The sequence below is a fragment of the Rhinoderma darwinii genome, chromosome 12 (genome assembly GCF_050947455.1).
Source record: "Rhinoderma darwinii isolate aRhiDar2 chromosome 12, aRhiDar2.hap1, whole genome shotgun sequence".
Lineage (NCBI taxonomy): Eukaryota > Metazoa > Chordata > Amphibia > Anura > Rhinodermatidae > Rhinoderma > Rhinoderma darwinii.
Window position 1 is genome coordinate 34,673,485 of NC_134698.1, and position 23,403 is coordinate 34,696,887.

At 44.1% G+C, this 23,403-nt stretch overlaps 1 protein-coding gene across 1 annotated transcript in view; it reads left to right on the forward strand.

Annotated features, from left to right (window-relative positions):
* The window catches only part of PLCB2 (phospholipase C beta 2), a 207,257-nt gene that overhangs the window by 151,194 nt on the left and 32,660 nt on the right, over positions 1-23,403 (forward strand). The window contains exons 17-24 of the mRNA XM_075843498.1: positions 578-662; positions 829-953; positions 1,174-1,328; positions 1,505-1,669; positions 4,418-4,517; positions 6,183-6,287; positions 7,690-7,778; positions 11,256-11,334. Of these exons, the coding sequence (XP_075699613.1) occupies positions 578-662; positions 829-953; positions 1,174-1,328; positions 1,505-1,669; positions 4,418-4,517; positions 6,183-6,287; positions 7,690-7,778; positions 11,256-11,334 (903 nt within the window). The remainder of the gene's footprint in view (positions 1-577; positions 663-828; positions 954-1,173; positions 1,329-1,504; positions 1,670-4,417; positions 4,518-6,182; positions 6,288-7,689; positions 7,779-11,255; positions 11,335-23,403) is intronic.

Genomic DNA, 23,403 nt, shown 5'->3' on the forward strand with positions numbered 1-23,403 from the left:
TTTAATTACATTCCTAGCATTAAGTACATAGAGATTTGAATATAGAAACTGTTATCTCCTGTACAATATCATTATTTATATGCATAAAGCTATACAGTCTAACTACATGATAAAAAAAAATTTGTTTTATTATGACAACCATTATTAAAGTTTGTCCTTTATATGCACGTGTTCTTTAAACCTTTATAAAAGTCACTTCTTTATTGCCTTGAGTAGGGCTTGGTTCACATAAGGCTTGGCAATTGCATTAAGTGGGACCCTTTTGTACTGGTCTTCCAAACATATTCCCCAGATATATACAACTATATGCCTATACAGTTCCATGTATCTGCCATTTAAAAAAGAAACGTATACCATGTGGTTAACATTGTACTGAAAAGCATTGTCGACTGCACTTTTTGAAATAGTTAAGGCAACAGTATACTGATGTTTATGGGCTAAATATATGCCAAAAAGACTCTCGTTTGGCATAAGTTTGGCTACTGAAGTCTATGAGCATGTTAGATGTATAGGAGCGGAGATGGTTGTGTGAATCTAGCCTTACAGTGTTCAAAGTTATTCTCATTTTTTTCTCCAGAAAAGAATCAAAGTTATGTCATTTCTTCATTCGTGGAAACTAAAGCCTACGATCTACTGACCAAGTTTCCAGTACAGTTTATTGAGTATCCTTAATTTTACTCCTTACAAAAAGGCCAATATGTAATTTCCACAGGAACACATATTTACTAAAAATACATGACTTTTCAGACAATAATGCTGAATAGTGTATCACTTACTACTAATACTTAAACAGAACGCAGATATTTATTTCCTATACAATCTATTCAGATACAATAAGAGACAAATGAGTCGAATTTATCCAAAGGGAACGAGGATGGATTCATCTAACTACATGCCTCAAATGTTCTGGAATGCAGGATGTCAGATGGTGGCGCTTAACTTCCAAACCATGGGTTAGCTGTAGTTCTTCATTAAATGCTTTATAGTTAGAAGTGATCAATTAGTTTGTAAAATTAAAAACATACACATGCCTATCAAGTTTTAAAAAATATTAGGACTTTATATCCCCGATTGATCCCTTGTCGTTTGAGGGCATAGTATTCTCATAATTATTATTATTATGATACATGATATATTCATTCATTTGTAATTATTATACACTTTTGTTCCTAGACATGGCAATGCAGCAGAACATGGCCATCTTTGAGTTCAATGGCAGCACTGGGTACATACTAAAACATGAATTCATGCGTCGAGCAGACAAGCAATTTGACCCATTTACAGTTGACCGTATTGATGTGGTTGTGGCCAACACACTTGCAATTACAGTAAGTTACCGTCGGTTTGCCAGATTTCACATTTAGGCTAATTGACATGTCATAAAACGATATCACTGCTTAGCGCCTAGAACAATGAGAATGCATGGGAGGCAAGCATTCTGGATATAGCTGTTATTATGCATCTACATAAACACAAGATTATTGATGAGGTCTTCTCTCCTCAGATAATATCGGGTCAGTTCCTCAGTGACAGGAGTGTGAAAACCTATGTAGAAGTTGAGCTCTTTGGACTACCTGGAGATCCCAAGCGCAAATACAAAACCAAATTAACCTCTACTGCAAACTCAATAAATCCTGTATGGAAAGAAGAGCCTTTTGTGTTTGAAAAGGTAATGTGAGGATACAATTTGATGCTCTACATGCAGGGGTGACATTTATATACTACAAACTAAAGGGCATGCCTTCTGGTCTTGGACTAGTAGTTGAGATCTCTTCCTGGGGTTCCCTAGTTGTTGAAAGCTCTCCATAGTGTGAGACCTATGTAGTCCCATCATTAGAACATATTGACTCTTGGGATCCCAACTTTTAATGTAAACTATGTTTAATTTATTAGCAATAATTCAGTTGTTTTTAAATATATTTACAGTTAGACAACCACTTTTTCAAATTAAGCCGGATCAGCGATCACCTGATTGCCACAAGTCTGGTTTCCGAAGCATCCGGTGAACAACAGGGGGAAGGTGTGCCCAGCTACACATTTACCCTGCAGCAGCAGAGATGTAGTAGTAGTACATGGTGACCATTTAAATTAATGGGCAACCATGAAATACATGGCCAAGTCCACCTGAGTGAAATGCACTTTTTGTTAGTAGCTCTCTGGATAATAAAAAAGTGTCCCAACCAGGGAAGTCCCCCTCCATGTGTCCTAGAAGGACATAATGACAGAGAACAATCGCTTTGATGTTCAGTCTGTAAAATATTTTCAAACCTGATTTTTAAGGCAAACAGAATGCTGGCATTGACATTACTACACATTTATATTTATAGCAAACCTACTAATCTATATGACTTAGGCTACATTCACAATGAACAGTGAAAAACGGCCGTGCGATGGTAGTTTTTTTTTTACGGCTGTCACACGGCCGTTTTCAGAATAATGAAGTTCTATGGGTGTATTCACACGGGCGTTTTTTTTTTTTTAACGACCTGTGAATACCAGCCATCAAAAAATAGGACATGTGCTATTTTTGTCTATTTTCAACTGAATGGATCAGTTTTTAGAATCAATCCATAGAGCTCAATGGATCCGTTTTTACCAGCCGTTTTTCAGGAATCAATCCTTATATAACGGCCGGTAAAAACTGATCCTAGCCGTGGACTCTCCGCACACAGCACTACTTTGACTGCTGAACCCTGCAAAGCCCCTGACAGCAGGATCCATATATGGACATTGAAGTCAGGGCTTTCAACTATGGAGTACTTGGCCAGAGCATCGCAATATCTCTGGCCGGGGATTCCTGTTTTGGGAAAGACATATATGGACCGTGGCATCAGGGGATCCCTCTGACACCTCCTGTAGATAACACCCCAATGTAGATAGCACCACCCTGTACATAGTATCGACCCCCCCTCGAGTAGATAGCAAACCCCACCCCCGTAGATAGCGACACTGTAACTCCCTGTAGGAGCGGAATCCCCGGTGGCCACAGCGGCGGATTCCGCTCCTGGAGAAGCCCACGGCATCACTATCCATATATGGACAGTGACATCAAGGGGTTACTCCTGGAGCGGAATCCCTGCCAAGAATGCTCTGGCTGGGTTTCCCCTCCTGGAGGAGACCCTGGCGTCACTATCCATATATGGACAGTGAGGTCAGGGGCTACTCCTCAAGCGGAATACCCGGGGGCTAATACAATTTTAACTGCTATAACATACTAGCCTTTGTACCACTGTTCTCTGTGATACCAGCATACGTTCAGCAGTCTGCAGCTGCTGATGCGAGCATTCACACTTCAATATCAATCATACTCTATCCTGCCACAGTCTAGCAGAGTTCACATAGAGCATGTGCTTGTTGTCTGTAGCTAAATTTTAACTCATTGTGCCCTGTGTTATCTATTCCTGGACCTTTTATTAGCCTATCATTAAAAGTTACATTTTACTTACACTTACTTACACTTAGTTAGTAGCTGGGAAACTTATGAGTCTGGGAAAAACATTAGTTTTTTCGATTCAATCACATACCTGCCAGCTATTAGGTTCTTCTCAGTATCTTAGAATACCCGGCCAGAGCGCTGCCGTCGCTCTGGCTGGCGATTCCGCTCGGAAGCCCCTGTCATCACTATCCATATATGGACAGAGACGTCAGGTGCTCCATCTATGAACGAAATCCCCGGCCAGAGGGACTCTGCTCCTACAGTGAGCTACAGTGGCGCTATCTACAGCTGGGGTGCTATCTACAAGGGTGGCGCTATCTACATGGGCACTGTATGGAGGTCTGGCACTATCTACAGAGGACACTGTGGCTCTATCTACATGGGCACTGTGGCACTATGTGGGCTCTGGCACTTTGTATGTTGGCACTGTTACTTTTATATGTGGGCACTGTGGTACTATGTGGACACAGTGGCACTATCTACAATGGGCACTGTGGCGCTATGTGGGCACTGTCACTTTATATGTGGGCACTGTGGTACTATGTGGGCACTGTGGCACTATATTGGGCACTGACACTTTTATGTGGGCACTGTGGCACTTTATTTGTGGGCACTGTGGCACTATCTACAGTGGGCACGGTGGCATTATCTACAATGGATACTGTGACACTATCTACAGGGACATTGCGGCACTATCTAAATGGGCACTGTGGTGTTTTCAGGTCGTTGGGACAAAAAAAACCCTGACAAATTAAATCCATCTTTTTTTTTAACGGCCATGAAAAATGGATGGCAAACGGATGACAAATGGCTATTAAAAATGGACATATGGACTGGAAATGGATGAAAACTAGGAGACACATGCAAAACAGCCATGAAAAACTGACAGTCGATCAGATTTTAATGGCCATTTTTTTTTTCACTGTCGTGTGAATGTAGCCTTATGGGTTTGTTAAATACTTTTGCTTTATCACCTTCTAGATCCTAATGCCAGAGATGGCATCTCTACGAGTTGCAGCATTTGAAGAAGGAGGCAAATTTATTGGTCATCGGATCATCCCAATTGATGTGATACGATCAGGTACATGTTCTGCTAATACCAACATGAAAAACATTATTTCAAACATGCGTGATTTTTTTTTTAGGATGTGAGCTTCACTCACTCACACGCAAGTACATATGCAAAGAAGTATACTTGGCAGACAAAACAAAGTGTATTTATTAATATTTTGTTGTCTCATATTTTTTTATTTTTATTTCTGTGGTTCCTTAATAGTGATTGCATAATGCTAGCATATGGTGTATACATTAGGCGTGCTAACTCGGGGTGGGTTCCGCCTAGATTCACAATAGAAGTCTAACATGCAAGAAAGGTCCAAGGCACGGCCAGTTACATTTTTACTGCTTTATCGTGGAGCACAAAAGCACACAACAGTGTCGCTTCGGTGCACAGGCCTTCCTATACAGCTTGATATGTCTCTGTTATGTCTTTTTTGCTCCACAATAAAGCATTAAAAATGTAACTGGCGGTGCGTTGGACCTTTCTTCCAAATCGCTAAGGCATGCCATCAATATGTGATCAGTGCAGGGGTCCAGCCACTGTGACGCCCACTAATCATGAGAACTAAGAGGCCACTGTAGCCCCTTCAGCTTTTACCAGATAAACCTATCTATAATGTTCTATTCAAATGAATGGGGCTGAGCTGATGAAGGTGGCTCTGTGTTTGATAAAAGCTATGGGGGCCACAGTATACCAAGTGTGGCAGGCCCTGTGTTCTTGTGATCAGACCTCCGCCGATCACCTATTGATCGGTGGAGTTTGCATATTATGAAACTACTTTTACAAATAGACTATTATAAAAACACAGGTTCCTGATCTGACTCATCATTTCGAAAAATCCCTTGCAACCCACCAATAGCTACAATCTTGGTATGTAAATCCTAGTACAAAGGCAGATCTGGAGAACATGTCCAGAATTTCACTATGTTGTAAGAGAGGGGCTGTATGAGTTTTGCAGTTTAAAATGTAGATACATATTTGCTAAGATTTGTTGATAGGTTTCGGCCTCATGCAAACAGCAGAGCTGCTCCATGCTATGGAGCCACAGAGACCCAATGTGCTGCAGTACCATGCAGAATATATACAGACCTGTTCTCCCATTTGTTAGTACTCCAATAGGAAAAAATCTTTGTATGCCTTTATATGAAATCAGAGGTATACGGAGGTACAGTAAGGTCCCCATGCACCATAAGTGCATGTACAGCTCTGTACAACACGTGACCCGTAATATGGCCATGTGCAAGAGGTCTTACCCTGAAAACACTGGGGCAGATTTTTCAATACTGTTTCTTGAATGTCAAATTCTAGCACTGTAAAACTGTCATTAACTTTACTTTGTGTGTAACATACTACAACCGTAAATGTATGCAATACTAATGACGGTTATATAATATACATAAGCCCCATGCCAGGTCTGACCTGCCCACATTAGCTTCACTTCTGCATTGCCAAAATCTCTTTAGACATTGATAAATATGTTCTAGAGCTGTAAGTAAGGAATTATACATATATCATAGCAATCTGGTATTTCACAACTGCATGATAAATATGGCACTCTTTTCAGGACCAGATCATGCCAGCTTTTAATTTATGACACATTGATATATCTACCCCATTGTGTATTCTCATTTAGTATCATACATACAATTTGGTTTTATAATGATGTCTCTTTGATTTTTTTACCAGGATACCATCATATATGCCTTCGGAGTGAAAGTAACATGCCACTCACAATGCCATCTCTGTTTGTCTATGTGGAGGTGAAAGACTATGTGCCAGATACATGGGCAGGTATATTCAGCATGTCATTATTGTGTTCTATTTTTTTATTTTTTTTAGCAGCTTAACTATAGGTTCTTAGAATAAAGTCAACACCGAGAAAGATGCTCCAAGAAAGAAAAGTAGGAGCCCATATTAAAACATTGTGTTCTGGTTTGAAAACACTTTGCATAAAATAATAGGGAATTGCATAAATCATAATATATTTTTATTAATAACAGAATCACATCACAGAATCACAGCTTGCTGTCAGGAACATAGGAGGAATTTGATGCCTTTCTTCAAAAACATGATATTACAAGTTACCTGTATTAGGTCTCATTCACAGTGCAGAGCTGTACTACAGGGCTGCAGGGATTACTTGTGCCGCCATATGGTGCATCATTGGGTGCCTTATGTGGTAGATATCTGCCCTTAGAAGCACTGCTGGACCAACAGTCTCTCTTGTGGTTGACAAACTCATGTGACGACACGCCTTTGTAGTGGAGCCAACAAATATATATTAAAAAAACTGCTGTTTTTACAATATTTAATATAAAGCACTTTGACTTATTCTTGTAACTAGAGACGTGCTCTCAAAACACCAATTTAAAACGACGGAAGCCTTAAATAACGGTGACAAACGGAAACCATTTGCACCAAATCAGTCACCATTAAAATCAATGGTGATGCAAACGGAAACCTATGGTTTCCGTTTGTTTCAGATTGGATTGCGTTCATGGGATCCCCTGACAGAACGGTCCGACGGAACCCATGAATGGAGTCCCAACGCAGATGTGAATGAAGCCTAAGATGTTATTAATTGTATATTTAAGGTTTGTGTTGATTTGTGATGAATTCTGTTTTTATTACACAGGAGTATTATTATTTTTATATCTTTATGATAACATAATAACATATTATCATTACTTGGTGTCTTGAGAGCCGTTGTAATATAGTTACATTGTCCAAATAAAGTTTTTTTAGGGGTACGAAGGCTCACCAGTGTATGTGTCACTTATACTTATTGGTATTTACTATTGGTGGACTGTTCAAGTTTACTTAAGTATACTTGTCCCTGACCTATTTTTTAACTTATTCCGTTGCATGACGGACACCATCGGCGCCCGACAGAACCCATTGAATTTAATTGTTTCCATTGGCTTTCTGTCGGGGTGTCCATAGTTTTACTGGAGACAATTGTGCAGCATGCTGCGCTATTGTCTCCAGTGAACTTCGGTAATCTCGGCTAGATCTGCGACGGAGGCCCCTAACGGAGCCTCCAACACAGATTTGAACGAGGCCCTTCTATATATATATATATATATATATATTTTTTTTTTATGCATTGTTACAGTATTTCTTAATGTATATTTGACAACCTCACTAGACTATATAGGTTCTGAATGGAACTTTCTAATGTTGTGTTTTACAGAACTGACTCACGCGCTCTCAAATCCCATCAAAGCTTTCAAAGCACAGGAAAAATCATCAATAAAGTTGAATAACAAAGCATCTGATGAGGTAGTGAGTACAAGATTTTATATTGCTGAGACAACATGAATTTTTGCTATTCTAGTTTTGTTGCTTCTTAATTGAAAAACAATATATAAATATTTTAAGCCCAGCTCTTTACCCTTCTAAGTTTGCTGCCTGGACATACATAAGTAGAAGCTACATTCAATCAGATTGCCATGAACAGAGTCTACAAGTTTGTGTCTGTATGAAAGGTTTCTCCTCTCTCCTCCCTCTCTTAGCTCTTTGTCCGTTCCCTCTCAGTGTGCAGAGATATGCCTGATTTAATGTCATAATTTATTATGAATTTATTATGTTTTCTATCTAAAATTCACATTCTAAAGCCTAAAAATAGTTACATAGTTACATAGTTAGTACGGCTGAAAAAAGACACATGTCCATCAAGTTCAACCAAGGGACGGGAAAAGGGAAGGGAAAAATTTCTACACATAGGAGCTGAGGCTGGGTTCACACGACCATGTTACGTCCGTAATGTACGGTACGTATTTTGTCCGGAAGACCCGGACCGAACACACTGCAGGGGGCCGGGCTCCTAGCATCATAGTGATGTACGATGCTAGGAGTCCCTGCCTCGCTGCAGGACAACTGTCCCGTACTGTAATCATGATTACAGTACGGGACAGTAGTTCCACGCAGAGGCAGGGACTCCTAGCGTCGTACATCACTATGATGCTAGGAGCCCGGCCCCCTTCAGTGTGTTCGGTCCGGGTCTTCCGGCTAAAATACGTTCCGTACATTACGGACGTAACATGGTCGTGTGAACCCAGCCTAATACTTTTTTGTTCTAGGAAGTTATCTAACCCTTTTTTAAAGCCATCTACTGTCCCTGCTGTGACCAGCTCCTGCGGTAGACTATTCCATAGATTCACAGTTCTTATAGTAAAGAATGCTTGTCGCCTCTGCAGGTTGAACCTTTTTTTCTCCAGACGGAGGGAGTGCCCCCTTGTTCTTTGAGGGGGTTTTACATGGAACCATATTTTTTCTATGTGCCATTAATATATTTATATAAATTAATCATGTCCCCCCTTAGTCGTCTTTTTTCAAGGCTAAATAGGTTTAATTCTTTTAATCTTTCCTCATAACTTAGATTCTCCATGCCCCTTATTAGCTTCGTTGCTCTTCTTTGTATTTTTTCCAACTCCAGGGCATCCTTTCTATGAACTGGAGCCCAGAACTGAACTGCATATTCTAGATGAGGCCTCACTAATGCTTTGTAAAGTGGCATTATTACATCCCTGTCCCGCGAGTCCATGCCTCTTTTAATACACGACAATATCCTGCTGGCCTTTGAAGCATCTGATTGACACTGCATGCTGTTATTTAGTTTATGATTTACAAGTACACCCAGATCCTTCTCAACAAGTGACTCCCCCAGTGTAGCTCCCCCTAGGACATATGATGCATGCAGGTTGTTGGTACCCAGATGCATAACTTTACATTTATCTACATTAAACTTAATTTGCCAACTAGATGCCCAAACAGTTTGTTTAAATCCGCTTGCAATTCACGAACATCTTCCATAGTCTGAACTATATTACATAGCTTGGTGTCATCTGCAAAAATAGAAATAGTGCTATTAATCCCATCCTCTATATCATTAATAAATACGTTGAATAATAGTGGTCCCAGCACTGAACCCTGGGGTACACCACTTATTACCGGGGACCATTCAGAGTAGGAATCATTTGCCACAACTCTCTGGATACGGTCCTTGAGCCAATTCTCAATCCAATTACAAACTATATTTTCTAAACCTATAGTCCTTAATTTACCCATTAGGCATCTATGGGGGACAGTGTCAAATGCCTTTGCAAAGTCCAAAAACACTAAATCCACAGCGGCCCCTCTGTCTAGGCTTCTGCTCACCTCTTCATAAAAACAGATCAGGTTAGTTTCACAACTTCTGTCCTTAGTAAAACCGTGCTGGCTGTCACTTATAATACAATTTTTTGTCACATAATCCTGTATATAGTTCCTCAATAGCCCCTCAAACATTTTCCCCACGATGGATGTTAAGCTTACTGGTCTATAATTACCCGGGGAAGACCTAGAGCCCTTTTTGAAAATAGGCACCACATTTGCCCTGCGCCAGTCCCTTGGCACTATACCAGTCACTAGAGAATCTCTGAATATTATGAAAAGGGGGACAGAAATAACTGAACTAAGCTCTTTAAGAATTCTAGGGTGCATCCCATCTGGTCCCGGGGCCTTGTGCACATTTATTTTATTTAATTTAGCTTGGACCATATCTACATTTATCCAATTCAGTATATCAACTGATATATTAACAGCACTGGCACCGGCTACATCAGCTGCTCTTTCTCCTGTTGTATATACAGAGCTAAATAACCCATTTAGTAACTCTGCCTTCTCTTGATCCCCTGTGACCAACTCCCCATTACCACTATCTAGGGGTCCTACATGTTCAGACCTTGGCTTTTTTGCATTTATATACTTGAAGAATTTTTGGGGATTTGTTTTACTATTCCTGGCCACCTGTATTTTCATCTTCTCAGTTTGATGAACAAATCAAACACGTGTGCTGGAATGTCACAGGTTATGGATCATTCATGTAAATGTATAAAGTCAACCCATAAAGAGTTAAACATATAAAAGCACATACAAGTTAAAGGGCTTTTTCAGAACTAAAATATTGATGACCTATCCTTAGAATACACTTGAATGGAGTTGGACTACAATACCAGGCACAGCTAAACATACGGAACAGCCGACGTGCTTAGATAAACATTTAAGGGTTAACTCCAGGGAGCTCCATAGCCCATTTGTTCTGACAACCAGTGGGGATCTCGGAGGTCGGATCCCTACCGATCCAACAATGATGGTCTAAGCTAAGGATAGGCCATCATTGTATTAGCCTTCGAATAAACTTGAATGTAGTTGAGTGATTACATAATTTAGGGAGGTAGTAACTGCAAGCATGGGATTCTGGTTCTTACATTTACTGAAGGCAGGCCTCATGCACACGGCTGTGCCCGTAATCACGGTGCACGATTACGGGCATGGCAGGCCGCTGGCGGCCGCGGACAGCCAAAATCATTTTTGGCCCATCCTCCTATACAAAGTATGGGAGCACAGTCCGTAAAAAGCAAAAGATAGGACATGTGCTATCTTTTGCGGAAGCTTTCTACGGCTCGGTCACCTTCCCGCAAATATACGGGAAGGTATCCGTGGTCAATAAAAGTGAATTGGACTGTAATTGCGGCCATAATTACGGGCCGCAATTACGGACAAATTCTACGGTTGTGTGCATGGGGCCTCAATGAATGTGTTGCTTATGTGCAGTCTAGTGAGTTATAACTTGAAACATATAAAACAAAGGATTACAAATAAAAATTGTCATTCAAAAATGTTTTTGTTCAGATCATTAGAAATGTTTTTCCTTGTATTTATATTGTTCTAAATATTGAAGTATATTAATGTGTATCTCTTTTTTTCATTTACCAGAAATCAGTGAGCCTTCAGTCCAATGGAATTTGTGGCTCTATCAAACTGTCTAACACATTGATCCAGAATTGTACTGCAAGTAAAGTTCACTTTTCTCCACTTATTTTACTTTGAGAAACTAATTACTTGATTAATTTATTGCTTATTAACAAACTGAACTCTGTGAAACATAGTCCCTATTCACATCACGTTTATGGGCTATGTATTCTGTAACATACCCATAAGATTATATGAGCCAAATGTATGCCAAAATAGTGTCCTCTTGGCATACGTTTGACAGCAAACAACTGGGTCTGTTACTGGAATGTTGATCACAACACTGTCCACCAGCTTCAATAGTTTCACCTGGTTTGCACTGTCGGAGAACAAATGCACTCAAGTAGTCAGATGTGTAATGTATTTATTACTTCCCAGTATGACTAGTCAGGGAGAGAATCCCTGAAAGATGAAGCTCAAGCAATACTCTGTTCATACTGTTTTGGAGTGTATATTTGGCTCATGTTCCAGAAAATGTTCCTGGCTCATACGCCAACTGTGCCCATAGAACCCTTTGTGCCCAACAAATACCAAAAGTGTGTCTTTTTGGCATACATTGACCTGCTAGGTGTTGATATTCCTTATTACTGCTGAATAGGAAAGCACAGCCTGCTGCAGTCGGCCACTGCAAAAAAAGGATACTGTGCTATATGTTTTATTACAATGGGAGACATATGCAACTGTATGTCATGTAATGGAGCATCAGGAGCATTTCCCAATGTATGCATCTTTCTTTGCATGATAGTGACATAAACACCACACACAATAAGTGCAGTAACCAGCGGGTTGTGAACCCACTGTGCCACTTAACTGATTTGACTTTGGGCCACCTCTAAGGGCGTTGTCTAAGTAGTCTCCCCGGTATTCACTCTTTAACCCCGTACAGGGATCTGGACTTCGCTGCGGGCAAACCACCAGGTTGCTACCTCCTGAGGTGATCCTGGTATAAGTAGCAGCTGGCACAATTGACCAGGAGACAATGGTGAAGTACACCGTAGAGTCAGGCAATAGGCCAGACAAAGTTTGTCTGAGGTTAGGGCTAACTGAGACCGTGCAGGGATGTAAGCAGGCAGAGGGTCAAGACAGGCAGTACCGGCAGTAGACAGGCTGGAATACTCAGGTAAACTAAATACATTAATGAAAATTGCTCAGGTGTCAGGTGACCAGTGAGGCTGCCTTAAGTATGTACTGGGCATCTGGGACTGGTTGGAGACTAAATGAGTGCGCGCACACGCTGACCCTTTAAGATTCCGAAAGAACATAGAACCGGCACCATAGAACCGGCTGCAGCAGATAGGGGAGGAGGAGCGGGACGTCAGGGAGCAGAAGCACACTGGTGTCCTTGCGTGCCGGAGGAGGAAGCATGCCGGCGAGCACGGAATGCCAACCAATACATGGCCTGCATTACACTAAGATTTCTCTTTTTCCTCACACACCTCCCTTCGAAAAGGGATGATCTATCTTTCCCAGCCTACAAGAACTACCCATCACTAACTAATAGCTCACACAAGTACAGTTTGATTCCTACCAACAAAAAAAAACCTTAGCTTTTCCTGCCTAACCCCTATAGTCAGGGCCGGCCTTAGGATAGATGGCGCCCCATGAGAAATTATCTTTCGGCGCCCCATCCCATCATAAAAAAAATACCCCATAAAAAATTATAATGCCCCCCCACAGTATAATGCCCTATATAGTGCCCACATACAGTATACTGCCCCTTCAGTGATCCCCCATACAGTTTAATAATAATATTTAATAATATAATAAATTATAACCCCTTCAAGGACACTGTATTATGCCCCCTAAGTGCCACAAAGTACATTTCCTCCTGTAGTGCCCCTACACAGTATAATGTCCGCTTAGTGGCCTCCACAAAGTATAATGCCCCCCTCCCCCGGCTGTGACACACAGTGCCCCCTTATAGATAGTGCCCCCCTGTAGATTGTGCCAAACAGACTCCCTGTAGACAGTGCCCTAATCCCCCACCTCCTCCTTGTAAACAGTGCCCTAATCCCCCACCTCCTGCTTGTAGACAGTATCATACATCCTCCCACCTCCCCCTTGTAGATCGTGCCATACAGCCCTCAACCACCCGCATGTAGACAGTGCCATACAGCCCCCCACATCCCCCTTGTGGAAAGTGCCATATATCCCCCATCTCCCCCTTGACCCCAAAGAATATAAAATCATACTCACCTGGGCCCTGTTCCCACGACTAACTGAGCTGCTCCACGACGGGATACTTGCGTAGGCCGGCGTGATCCTATAGCCTAGTACAGAGTTTCCTAACCTCTACGGACTCAAGGTACGCCTGGAAAAAAATAAATTACTCATGGCATCCCTACCAAAAAAAAATAAAAAAAAGACAGAAAACGGTTAAAAACAATTTCAGGAATTTTGAAGTACACTACCATTCAAAAGTTTAGGGTCACTTAGAAATTTCCTTATTTTTGAAAGAAAAGCACAGTTTTTTTCAATGAAAATAACATTAAATTAATCAGAAATACACTCTATACATTGTTACTGTGCTAAATGACTATTCTAGCTGCAAACGTCTGGTTTTTAATGCAATATCTACATAGGTGTATAGAGGCCCATTTCCAGCAACTATCACTCCAGTGTTCTAATGGTACATTGTGTTTGCTAACTGTGTTAGAAGGCTAATGGATGATTAGAAAACACTTGAAAACACTTGTGCAATTATGTTAGCACCGCTGTAAACAGTTTTGCTGTTTAGAGGAGCTATAAAACTGACCTTCCTTTGAGCTAGTTGAGAATCTGGAGCATTACATTTGTGGGTTCGATTAAACTCTCAAAATGGCTAGAAAAAGAGAGCTTTCATGTGAAACTCGACAGTCTATTCTTGTTCTTAGAAATGAAGGCTATTCCATGCGAGAAATTGCCAAGAAACTGAAGATTTCCTACAACGGTGTGTACTACTCCCTTCAGAGGACAGCACATAAGGCTCTAACCAGAGTAGAAAGAGAAGTGGGAGGCCCCGCTGCACAACTGAGCAACAAGACAAGTACATTAGAGTCTCTAGTTTGAGAAATAGACGCCTCACAGGTCCTCAACTGGCAGCTTCATTAAGTACCCGCAAAGCGCCAGTGTCAACGTCTACAGTGAAGAGGCGACTCCGGGATGCTGGCCTTCAGGGCAGAGTGGCAAAGAATAAGCCATATCTGAGACTGGCTAATAAAATGAAAAGATTAATATGGGCAAAAGCACACAGACATTGGACAGAGGAAGATTGGAAAAAAGTGTTATGGACAGACGAATCGAAGTTTGACGCAGAACAACTGGAAAGATGCTGGAAGAGTGCCTGACGACATCTGTCAAGCATGGTGGAGGTAATGTGATGGTCTGGGGTTGCTTTAGTGCTGGTAAAGTGGGAGATTTGTACAAGGTAAAAGGGATTTTGAATAAGGAAGGCTATCACTCCATTTTGCAACGCCATGCCATACCCTGTGCACAGCGCTTGATTGGAGCCAATTTCATCCTACAACAGGACAACAGGACAATGACCCAAAGCACACCTCCAAATTATGCAAGAACTATTTAGGGAAGAAGCAGGCAGCTGGTATTCTATCTGTAATGGAATGGCCAGCGCAGTCGCCAGATCTCAACCCCATAGAGTAGTTGTAGGAGCAGCTTGACCGTATGGTACGCAAGAAGTGCCCATCAAGCCAATCCAACTTGTGGGAGGGCCTTCTGGAAGCATGGGGTGAAATTTCTCCTGATTACCTCAGCAAATTAACAGCTAGAATGCCAAAGGTCTGCAATGCTGTAATTGCTGCAAATGGAGCATTCTTTGACAAAAGCAAAGTTTGAAGGAGAAAATTATTATTTTAAATAAAAATCATTATTTCTAACCTTGTCAATGTCTTGACTATATTTTCTAGTCATTTTGCAACTCATTTGATAAATATAAGTGTGAGTTTTCATGGAAAACACAAAATTGTCTGGGTGACCCCAAACTTTTGAACGGTAGTGTACATTTTGAATTTACTACGTTATTTGACGGGGTTTTTTTGTGGTTATTTTAAGCCATTGAAGCAAATGCAAAAGCCGCAGGCAAAAAAGAACTCCAAAAGAGCGCTGCAGGTATTTTCTGCCTCCTATTAATTTCAATTGGAGGTCAGAGGTGGAAACCACTTGAAGAGCATCAGCCCCCCCACTCACAGAACAATGACCATTAGCCCGCCACTCACAGTAAAATGACCATCAGCCCCCCACTCACAGTGAAATGACCATCAGCTCCCCACTCACAGTAAAATGACCATCAGCCCGCCACTCACAATAAAATGACCATCAGCTCCCCACTCACAGTAAAATGACCATCAGCCCACCACTCACAATAAAATTACCATCAGCCCGCCACGCACAGTAAAGTGACCATCAGCCCCCACTCACAGTAAAATTACCATCAGCCCGCCACTCACATATGTCCCCTGTAGATAGTGCCACACAGTCCCCTGTAGATAGTGCCACACAGCCCCTTGTAGGTAGTGCCACACAGCCCCCTTCTAGGTAGTGCCACACAGCATGCTTGTAGGTAGTGCCACACCCCCCCCCTGTAGTTTGTGCCACACAGCATCCTTGTAGGTAGTGCCGCACAGCATCCTTGTAGGTAGTGCCACACAGACCCATTGTAGATAGCATCCCCCCTCCTTGTAGATAGCGCCACTGTAGCTCCCCCATGTGGCTGGGGATTCCGCTCCTGGATGCAGCACTTAATGTCTCTGTCCATATATGGACAGTGACATTGGGGGCAACTCCTGAAGCGGAATCCCCGTCCACAGCGTTGCCCACGCTGTGACCAGGGATTCCACTCCAGAAGAATCCCCTGACTTCTCCGTCCATTTATAGACAGTGACGTCAGGGGCTTCTCCTGGAGTGGAATCCACAGTCACAGCATTGGGGATTCTACTCCAAGAGAAGCCCCTGACATCTCTGTCCATTTATGGACAGGGACGTCAGGGGCTTCCCGTGGAGTGGAATCCCCAGTCACAGCGTCGGCAATGCTGTCGACGGGGATTCCGCTTCAGGAGTTGCCCCCTATGTCATTCTCCATATATGGACAGAGACATCAAGCACTCCGTCCAGGAGCAGAATCCCGAACCACACGGGGATTCCGCTCATGGCCAGCCTTAGATACATTCGACCAGTGCGGTTGCACAGGGCGCCAGCCGCCACACTGTAAGAGGGGCGCCAGCGGGTGTGTGTATCCCAGTGCCGTTGCAACTACCAGCGGGTCAGGTGCCACTCACTAACTGCACCCAGTTGTCGTCAATACCGCTGTAGCAGCCATAGCGGCTGCTAGCGGCGACACCGGGCATGAGGGCAGTGGCGCCGCTAGCAGCCGCTGCGGCTGCTATAGCTGTAGCGATGGCACTAGAGCAGAACACGGAGGTATCTTCCTGCTCTTCTATCTACTAGCGCCACTGTAGCTCCCTGAAGGAGCGGAATCCCCATGTGGCCGGGAATTCTGCTCCTGGAGAGTTTCTTGATGTATCTGTCCATATATGGACACAGACGACAGGAGCTTCTCCTGGAGTGGAATCCCCGGTCACAGCGTCTGCAACGCTGTGACCGGGAATTCCGCTTCAGGAGTTTCCCCTGATGTCACTGTCCATATATGGACAGAGACATCAAGAAGCGATCCAGAAGCGGAATCCCCGGCCACATGGGGATTCCGCTTCTTCAGGAAGCTACAGTGGCGCTATCTATACTGGAAGGGGGGGGGGGGTTGCTATCTACAAGGGGGCTGTGTGCTGTGTGGCACTACCTACAAAAAAGGACAACTGTGCAGGAGCACACAAAATACTCAGGTCCTGTGCGCAGCGCATGACGTCACAGCGCTATGCGCCGCGCACAGCATCGAGACGACAGAACTACCGCCGCGGCTGAAGAGGAAGGTAAGATCAGCCCTGACTGGCGGGGTCCGACTCCCAGGACCCGCCAATCAGCTGTTTTGAAGGGGCCGCAGCACTCGTACGAGAGCTGCGGCCCCTTCATTTCGGTCACTTCATTCTGGTCACACTGTGAATCGGTGTCGGCGATTCACAGTGTGAGAAAGTAGTGAAATGAAGGGGAAGCAGTTCTCGTACGAGTGCTGCGGCCCCTTCAAAACAGCTGATTGGCGGGTCCCGGGAGACGGACCCCGACACAACAGCTATTGATGGCCTATCCTGTGGATAGGCCATCAATGTTTAGGGACTGCACAACCCCTAAGCCTACGATGTAGCAGGCTTAGGGGGCCCATGAGACAGGATCACAGATTGTGTGATCCTGTCTGCTGGGCCCTGTATCTAAGCCAATCACATGGTAGGCTTAGATACATGGCCCATGCGTGAACCTGTCTGCTGGGCCCTGTATATAAGTCTGCTGGGCCCTGTATATAAGGGGGGATTCACACGAGCGTGTATTCGGTCCGTGCGGGCTGCGTGGTTTTCACGCGGCACGCATGGACCAATACAAGTCTATGGGGCAGTACAGACAGTCCGTGCTTTTTGCGCAGCGTTTGTCTGCTGCGCAAAAAGCGCGACAGGTTCAATAACTCTGCGTATTTCGCGCATCACGCACCCATTGAAGTCAATGGGTGCGTGAAAATCACGCGCACCACACGGAAGCACTTCCGTGGGACGAGCGTGATTCGCGCAACAGCAGTGAAAAGGATGAATGAAAACAGAAAAGCACCACGTGCTTTTCTGTTTCCAAGCATCCAAACGGAGTGTCTTTGCGAGGAGCGAACCCCGACAACCGAGGCAAACTTCACCGGGTTCGGCCAAACTCGTTTTGGCCGAACCCAGCAAAAAAATTTCCGGTCCGCGACGTCGGGAGAGATTCACTGTGCATGGTGCTGAAAGAGTTAAACTGTTTCAGCACCATGGACAGTGACTTGCGATCCCAAAATACATGAACCTGTAAAAAAACGAAGTTCTAACTTACCGATTACTCCTGTCTCCTTCCTGCAGTCCGACCTCCCGGGATGACACTTCAGTTCAAGTGACAGCTCCAGCCAATCACAGGCCAAGCACAGGCTGCAGCCAATCACAGGCTGCAGCGGTCACTTGGACTGCCGCGTCATCCAGGGAGGTGGGGCCCGATGTCAAGAGAGGCGCGTCACCAAGGACGCGTCACCAAGGCAACGGCCGGGAAGTTCTCGGTAAGTAGGAACTTTATCTTTTTTTTTTACAGGTTTATCGCTGTTGTGTTCGGCATTCACTGTCGAGGGTGCTGAAAGAGTTAGCTCTTTCAGCACCTTGGACAGTGACGGGCGTCGACAAGCCTCATCTCTATGATGCCGGCTGCGCGAAAATCACGCAGCCGCGCATCAGACACGCATGACACACGCAGCTGTCAAATGGTTTTTGCGCTCGCAAAACGCCGCGTTGTTTGCGCGCGCAAAAACGCAACGCTCGTGTGAATCTCCCCTAAGCCTACCACACTGTAGGTTTAGATACAGGGCCCCAGCACACAGTAATCTTATACTGGCTTAGATACAGGGTTCCACAGACAGTATCACACATGGCCCCGGTATCTAAGCCTAACACATGTGTTACTAATTGTTTTTTTTGAGTGTTTTCTTACAGGTTCGGTCATTGGAATATGTTGGACTACAGGACTACTTCGATGACGGCTTTTTTTTTTATTATCAATAAAATGGTTAATGAGGGTTGTGTGGATTTTTTTTTTTATTTCAATAAAATATTTTTTCTATGTCTTTGTTTTTTTAAACTATATTACTACCGCCTTAGTAATGGCCGCCGGCTGATTGACAGCATCCATTGCTAAGGCGGGGCTTAGTGTTAGCCGGTGCAGAGGGTAATACTAACCCCCTTTATTACCCCGGTACCCACCGCCACCAGGGGTGCTGGGAAGAGCCGGGTACGATCCAGTACCTGACCATCTGTAGTGATGGTCGGCCACTGGGGTGGCCGCAGGCTGGTATTATCAGGAGGGGAAAGGCCAGATACTGTGGCCCTTCCCACCCTGGTAATGCTAGGCTGCTGCTGCTTTATTGTATCTGGCTGGTTATGAAAAATGGGGGGACCCCACGTCATTTAAAAAAAATAAAAATAAAAAATAATTGGAAAGAACGATGTCGGGTCCCCCCCAATTTTAATAACCAGCCAGATACAACACAGCAGCAGCAGGCAGCATTACCAGGGTGGTAGGTGCCACTGTTTTTGGCCTTCCCCAGCCTGATACTACCAGCCTGCGGCCGCCCCGGTGCCTGCCCGTCACTGCAGATGGTCGGGTACTGGTTCGTACCCGGCTCTTCCCAGTACCCCTGGTGGTGGTGGGTACCGGGGTAATAATGGAGGTTAGTGTTGGCCTCTGCACCAGCTAACATTAAGCCCTGCCTTAGTAATGGAGGTTGTCAATCAGCCAGCGGCCATTACTAAGGCGGTGATAATAAAGTTTAAAAAGATACAAGCGCATAGAAAAAATATTTTATTGAAATAAAAAAACACACACAACCCTCATTAACCATTTTATTGAGAATAAAAAAAACGCCGTCATTGAAGACCTCGTATCCGAAGTCCAACAACCGAACCTGTAAAAAAACACAAACACACAAAAATAATCAGTAACACATAAAGAAGCAAAATTATTATTCTTACCTTTCCTGGGTCCAATGCTGGAGCCGCAATGTCAGCAAGCTGAGTCCTGTATCTAATCTTATCACGTGTGATACTGTCTGCTGAGCCCTGTATCTAATCCTATCATGTGTGATACTGTCTGCTGGGCCCTATATCTAATCCTATCATGTGTGATACTGTCTGCTGAGCCGCTGTATCTAATCCTATCATGTGTGATACTGCCTTCCGAGCCACTGTATCTAATCCGATCATGTGTGATACTGTCTGCTGGGCCCTATATCTAATCCGATCATGTGTGATACTGTCTGCTGGGCCCTATATCTAATCCAATCATGTGTGATACTGTCTGCTGAGCGACTGTATCTAATCCTATCATGTGTGATACTGTCTGCTCAGCCACTGTATCTAATCCTATCATGTGTGATACTGTCTGCTGAGCCACTGTATCTAATCCTATCATGTGTGATACTGCCTTCTGAGCCACTGTATCTAATCCTATCATGTGTGGTACTGTCTGCTGAGCCACTGTATCTAATCCTATCATGTGTGATACTGTCTGCTGAGTCATTGTATCTAATCCTATCATGTGTGATACTGTCTGCTGGGCCGCTGCATCTAATCCTATCATTTGTGATACTGTCTGCTGAGCCACTGTATCTAATCCTATCATGTGTGATACTGTCTGCTGAGTCATTGTATCTAATCCTATCATGTGTGATACTGCCTTCTGAGCCACTGTATCTAATCCTATCATGTGTGATACTGTCTTCTCAGCCACTGTATCTAATCCTATCATGTGTGATACTGTCTGCTGAGCCACTGTATCTAATCCTATCATGTGTGATACTGTCTGCTGAGCCACTGTATCTAATCCTATCATGTGTGATACTGTCTGCTGGGCCCTATCTCTAATCCTATCATGTGTGATACTGTCTGTTGAGCCGCTGTATCTAATCCTATCATGTGTGATACTGTCTGCGGAGTCACTGTATCTAATCCTATCATGTGTGATACTGCCTTCTGAGCCACTGTATCTAATCCTATCATGTGTGATACTGTCTGCTGGGCCCTATATCTAATCCAATCATGTGTGATACTGTCTGCTGAGCGACTGTATCTAATCCTATCATGTGTGGTACTGTCTGCTCAGCCACTGTATCTAATCCTATCATGTGTGATACTGTCTGCTGAGCCACTGTATCTAATCCTATCATGTGTGATACTGCCTTCTGAGCCACTGTATCTAATCCTATCATGTGTGGTACTGTCTGCTGAGCCACTGTATCTAATCCTATCATGTGTGATACTGTCTGCTGAGTCATTGTATCTAATCCTATCATGTGTGATACTGTCTGCTGGGCCACTGCATCTAATCCTATCATGTGTGATACTGTCTGCTGAGCCACAGTTTCTAATCCTATCATGTGTGATACTGTCTGCTGAGTCATTGTATCTAATCCTATCATGTGTGATACTGTCTGCTGAGCCACTGTATCTAATCCTATCATGTGTGATACTGCCTTCTGAGCCACTGTATCTAATCCTATCATGTGTGATACTGTCTTCTCAGCCACTGTATCTAATCCTATCACGTGTGATACTGTCTGCTGAGCCAATGTATCTAATCCTATCCATAGTTTATAGGGTCGTAGTCCTATAGATATGCTATGTTGTCTCCTATACACACTTTTTTTTTTGGGCGGACACATATGTATTGGGGCTATTTCCCCTGACATTTTAAATCCTGAGGGTATGTTCACACGGCAGCGTCCGTTACGGCTGAAATCACGGAGCTGTTTTCAGGAGAAAACAGCTCCGGAATTTCTGACGTAATGGCGTGTGCAGGCGTCTTTCGCTGCGTCCATTACGGACGTAATTGGAGCTGTTTTTCTATGGAGTCAATGGAAAACGGCTCCATTTACGTCTGAAGAAGTGACAGGCACTTCTTTGAATGGGCAGATGTTTGCCAACGCTTTTGAGCCGCATTTTCGGACGTAATTCAATGCTAAAACGGCCGAATTACGTCCGTAAATAGGGTGTGTGAACCCAGCCTTAGTGACGCCCCGGCTGCTAGTGTTGCATTGTTGGGTCACTTAGGAGACCCAGCGATGCAGCTGATAGCTGCGGACCGTCGGCCATGAGGAGTTTGCGGGGGGGGGCCCAATAAGAACTTCTGCATCGGGGCCCATGAGCCTTTAGCTACGCCCCTGGGCGCTATCTACAAGGGGGCTGTGTGGCGCTACCTACAAGGGGTCTGTCTGGCGCTACCTACAAGGGGGCAGTCTGGTGCTACCAAAAAGGGGGCTGTCTGGCGCTACCAAAAAGGGGGCTGTCTGGCGCTACCTACAAAGGGGCTGTCTGGCGCTACCTACAAGGGGGCTGTCTGGCGCTGCCTACAAGGTGGCTGTGTGGTGCTACCCACAAGGGGGCTTTGTGGCGCTACCCATAAGGGGCTGTGTGGCACTACCTACAAGGGGCTGTGTGGCGCTACCTACAGGGGGAATCTGTAAGTGGTGGGCTGATGGTCATTTTACTGTGAGTGGGGGGCTGATGGTCTTCAAGTGACCTCCAATTGAAATTAATAGGAGGCAGAAAATACCTGCGGCGCTCGTTTGGTGTTTTTTTTCCTGCGTCTTTTGCATTCGCTTCAATGGCTTAAGAAAAAACATAAAAAAAAGGTCACACAATGCTGTCAGTTCCTGAAGAAATTTTGAGGCAGATTTTTTTTGCCTTACAAAAAACGTGTGTGAACATACCCTACGAGTGTAGTGCTTGTTCTTAGCCGTTTTCTGTCTCTCAAAACAATTTTGGTAGGGGTGCCCTGAGGAAATTTTTTTTTCCAGTGCTGCCTCAAGTCCGAAAAGGTTGGGAAACTCTGTACTAGGTTACAGGATCACACCGTGGAGCAGCTCAGTTCGTCATGGGAACGGGGCCTAGGTGAGTACAATTTTTGTTTTTGTTTGGGGGCACTGTCTACAAGGGGGAAGTGGGGGGGGGCTGTATGGCACGATCTACAAAAAGGAGGTGGGGGATTATGGCATTGTCTACAGGGAGGCTGTATGGCAAAATCTACAGGAGGGCACTATACTGTGTGGGGGCCACTAAGCGGACATTATACTGTGTAGGGGTACTACAGGTGGCCTAATACTGTGAACACAATTAGAGGACAAAATACTGTGTCCTTGAAGAGGTTGTAATATATTATTAAATATTATTATTATTATACTGTATGGGGGCACTAAAGGGGCATTATAATTTTTTATGGGGCATTTTTTTTTAATGATGGGGTGGGGCGCCAAAAGATCATTTCGCACAGGGCGCCATCTATCCTAGGGCCGGCCCTGATTCCGCTCCTTCAGTGAGCTACCACAGTGGCGCTAGTAGATACCTCCCTGCTCTGCTATATTGTTTAATAGTATGTGCGTCCTAAGGACATGCCGGGTGTCGCCGCTTGCAGCCGCTATGGCTGCTACAACGGAAGCGACGCCATTGAGAGAAGAAGC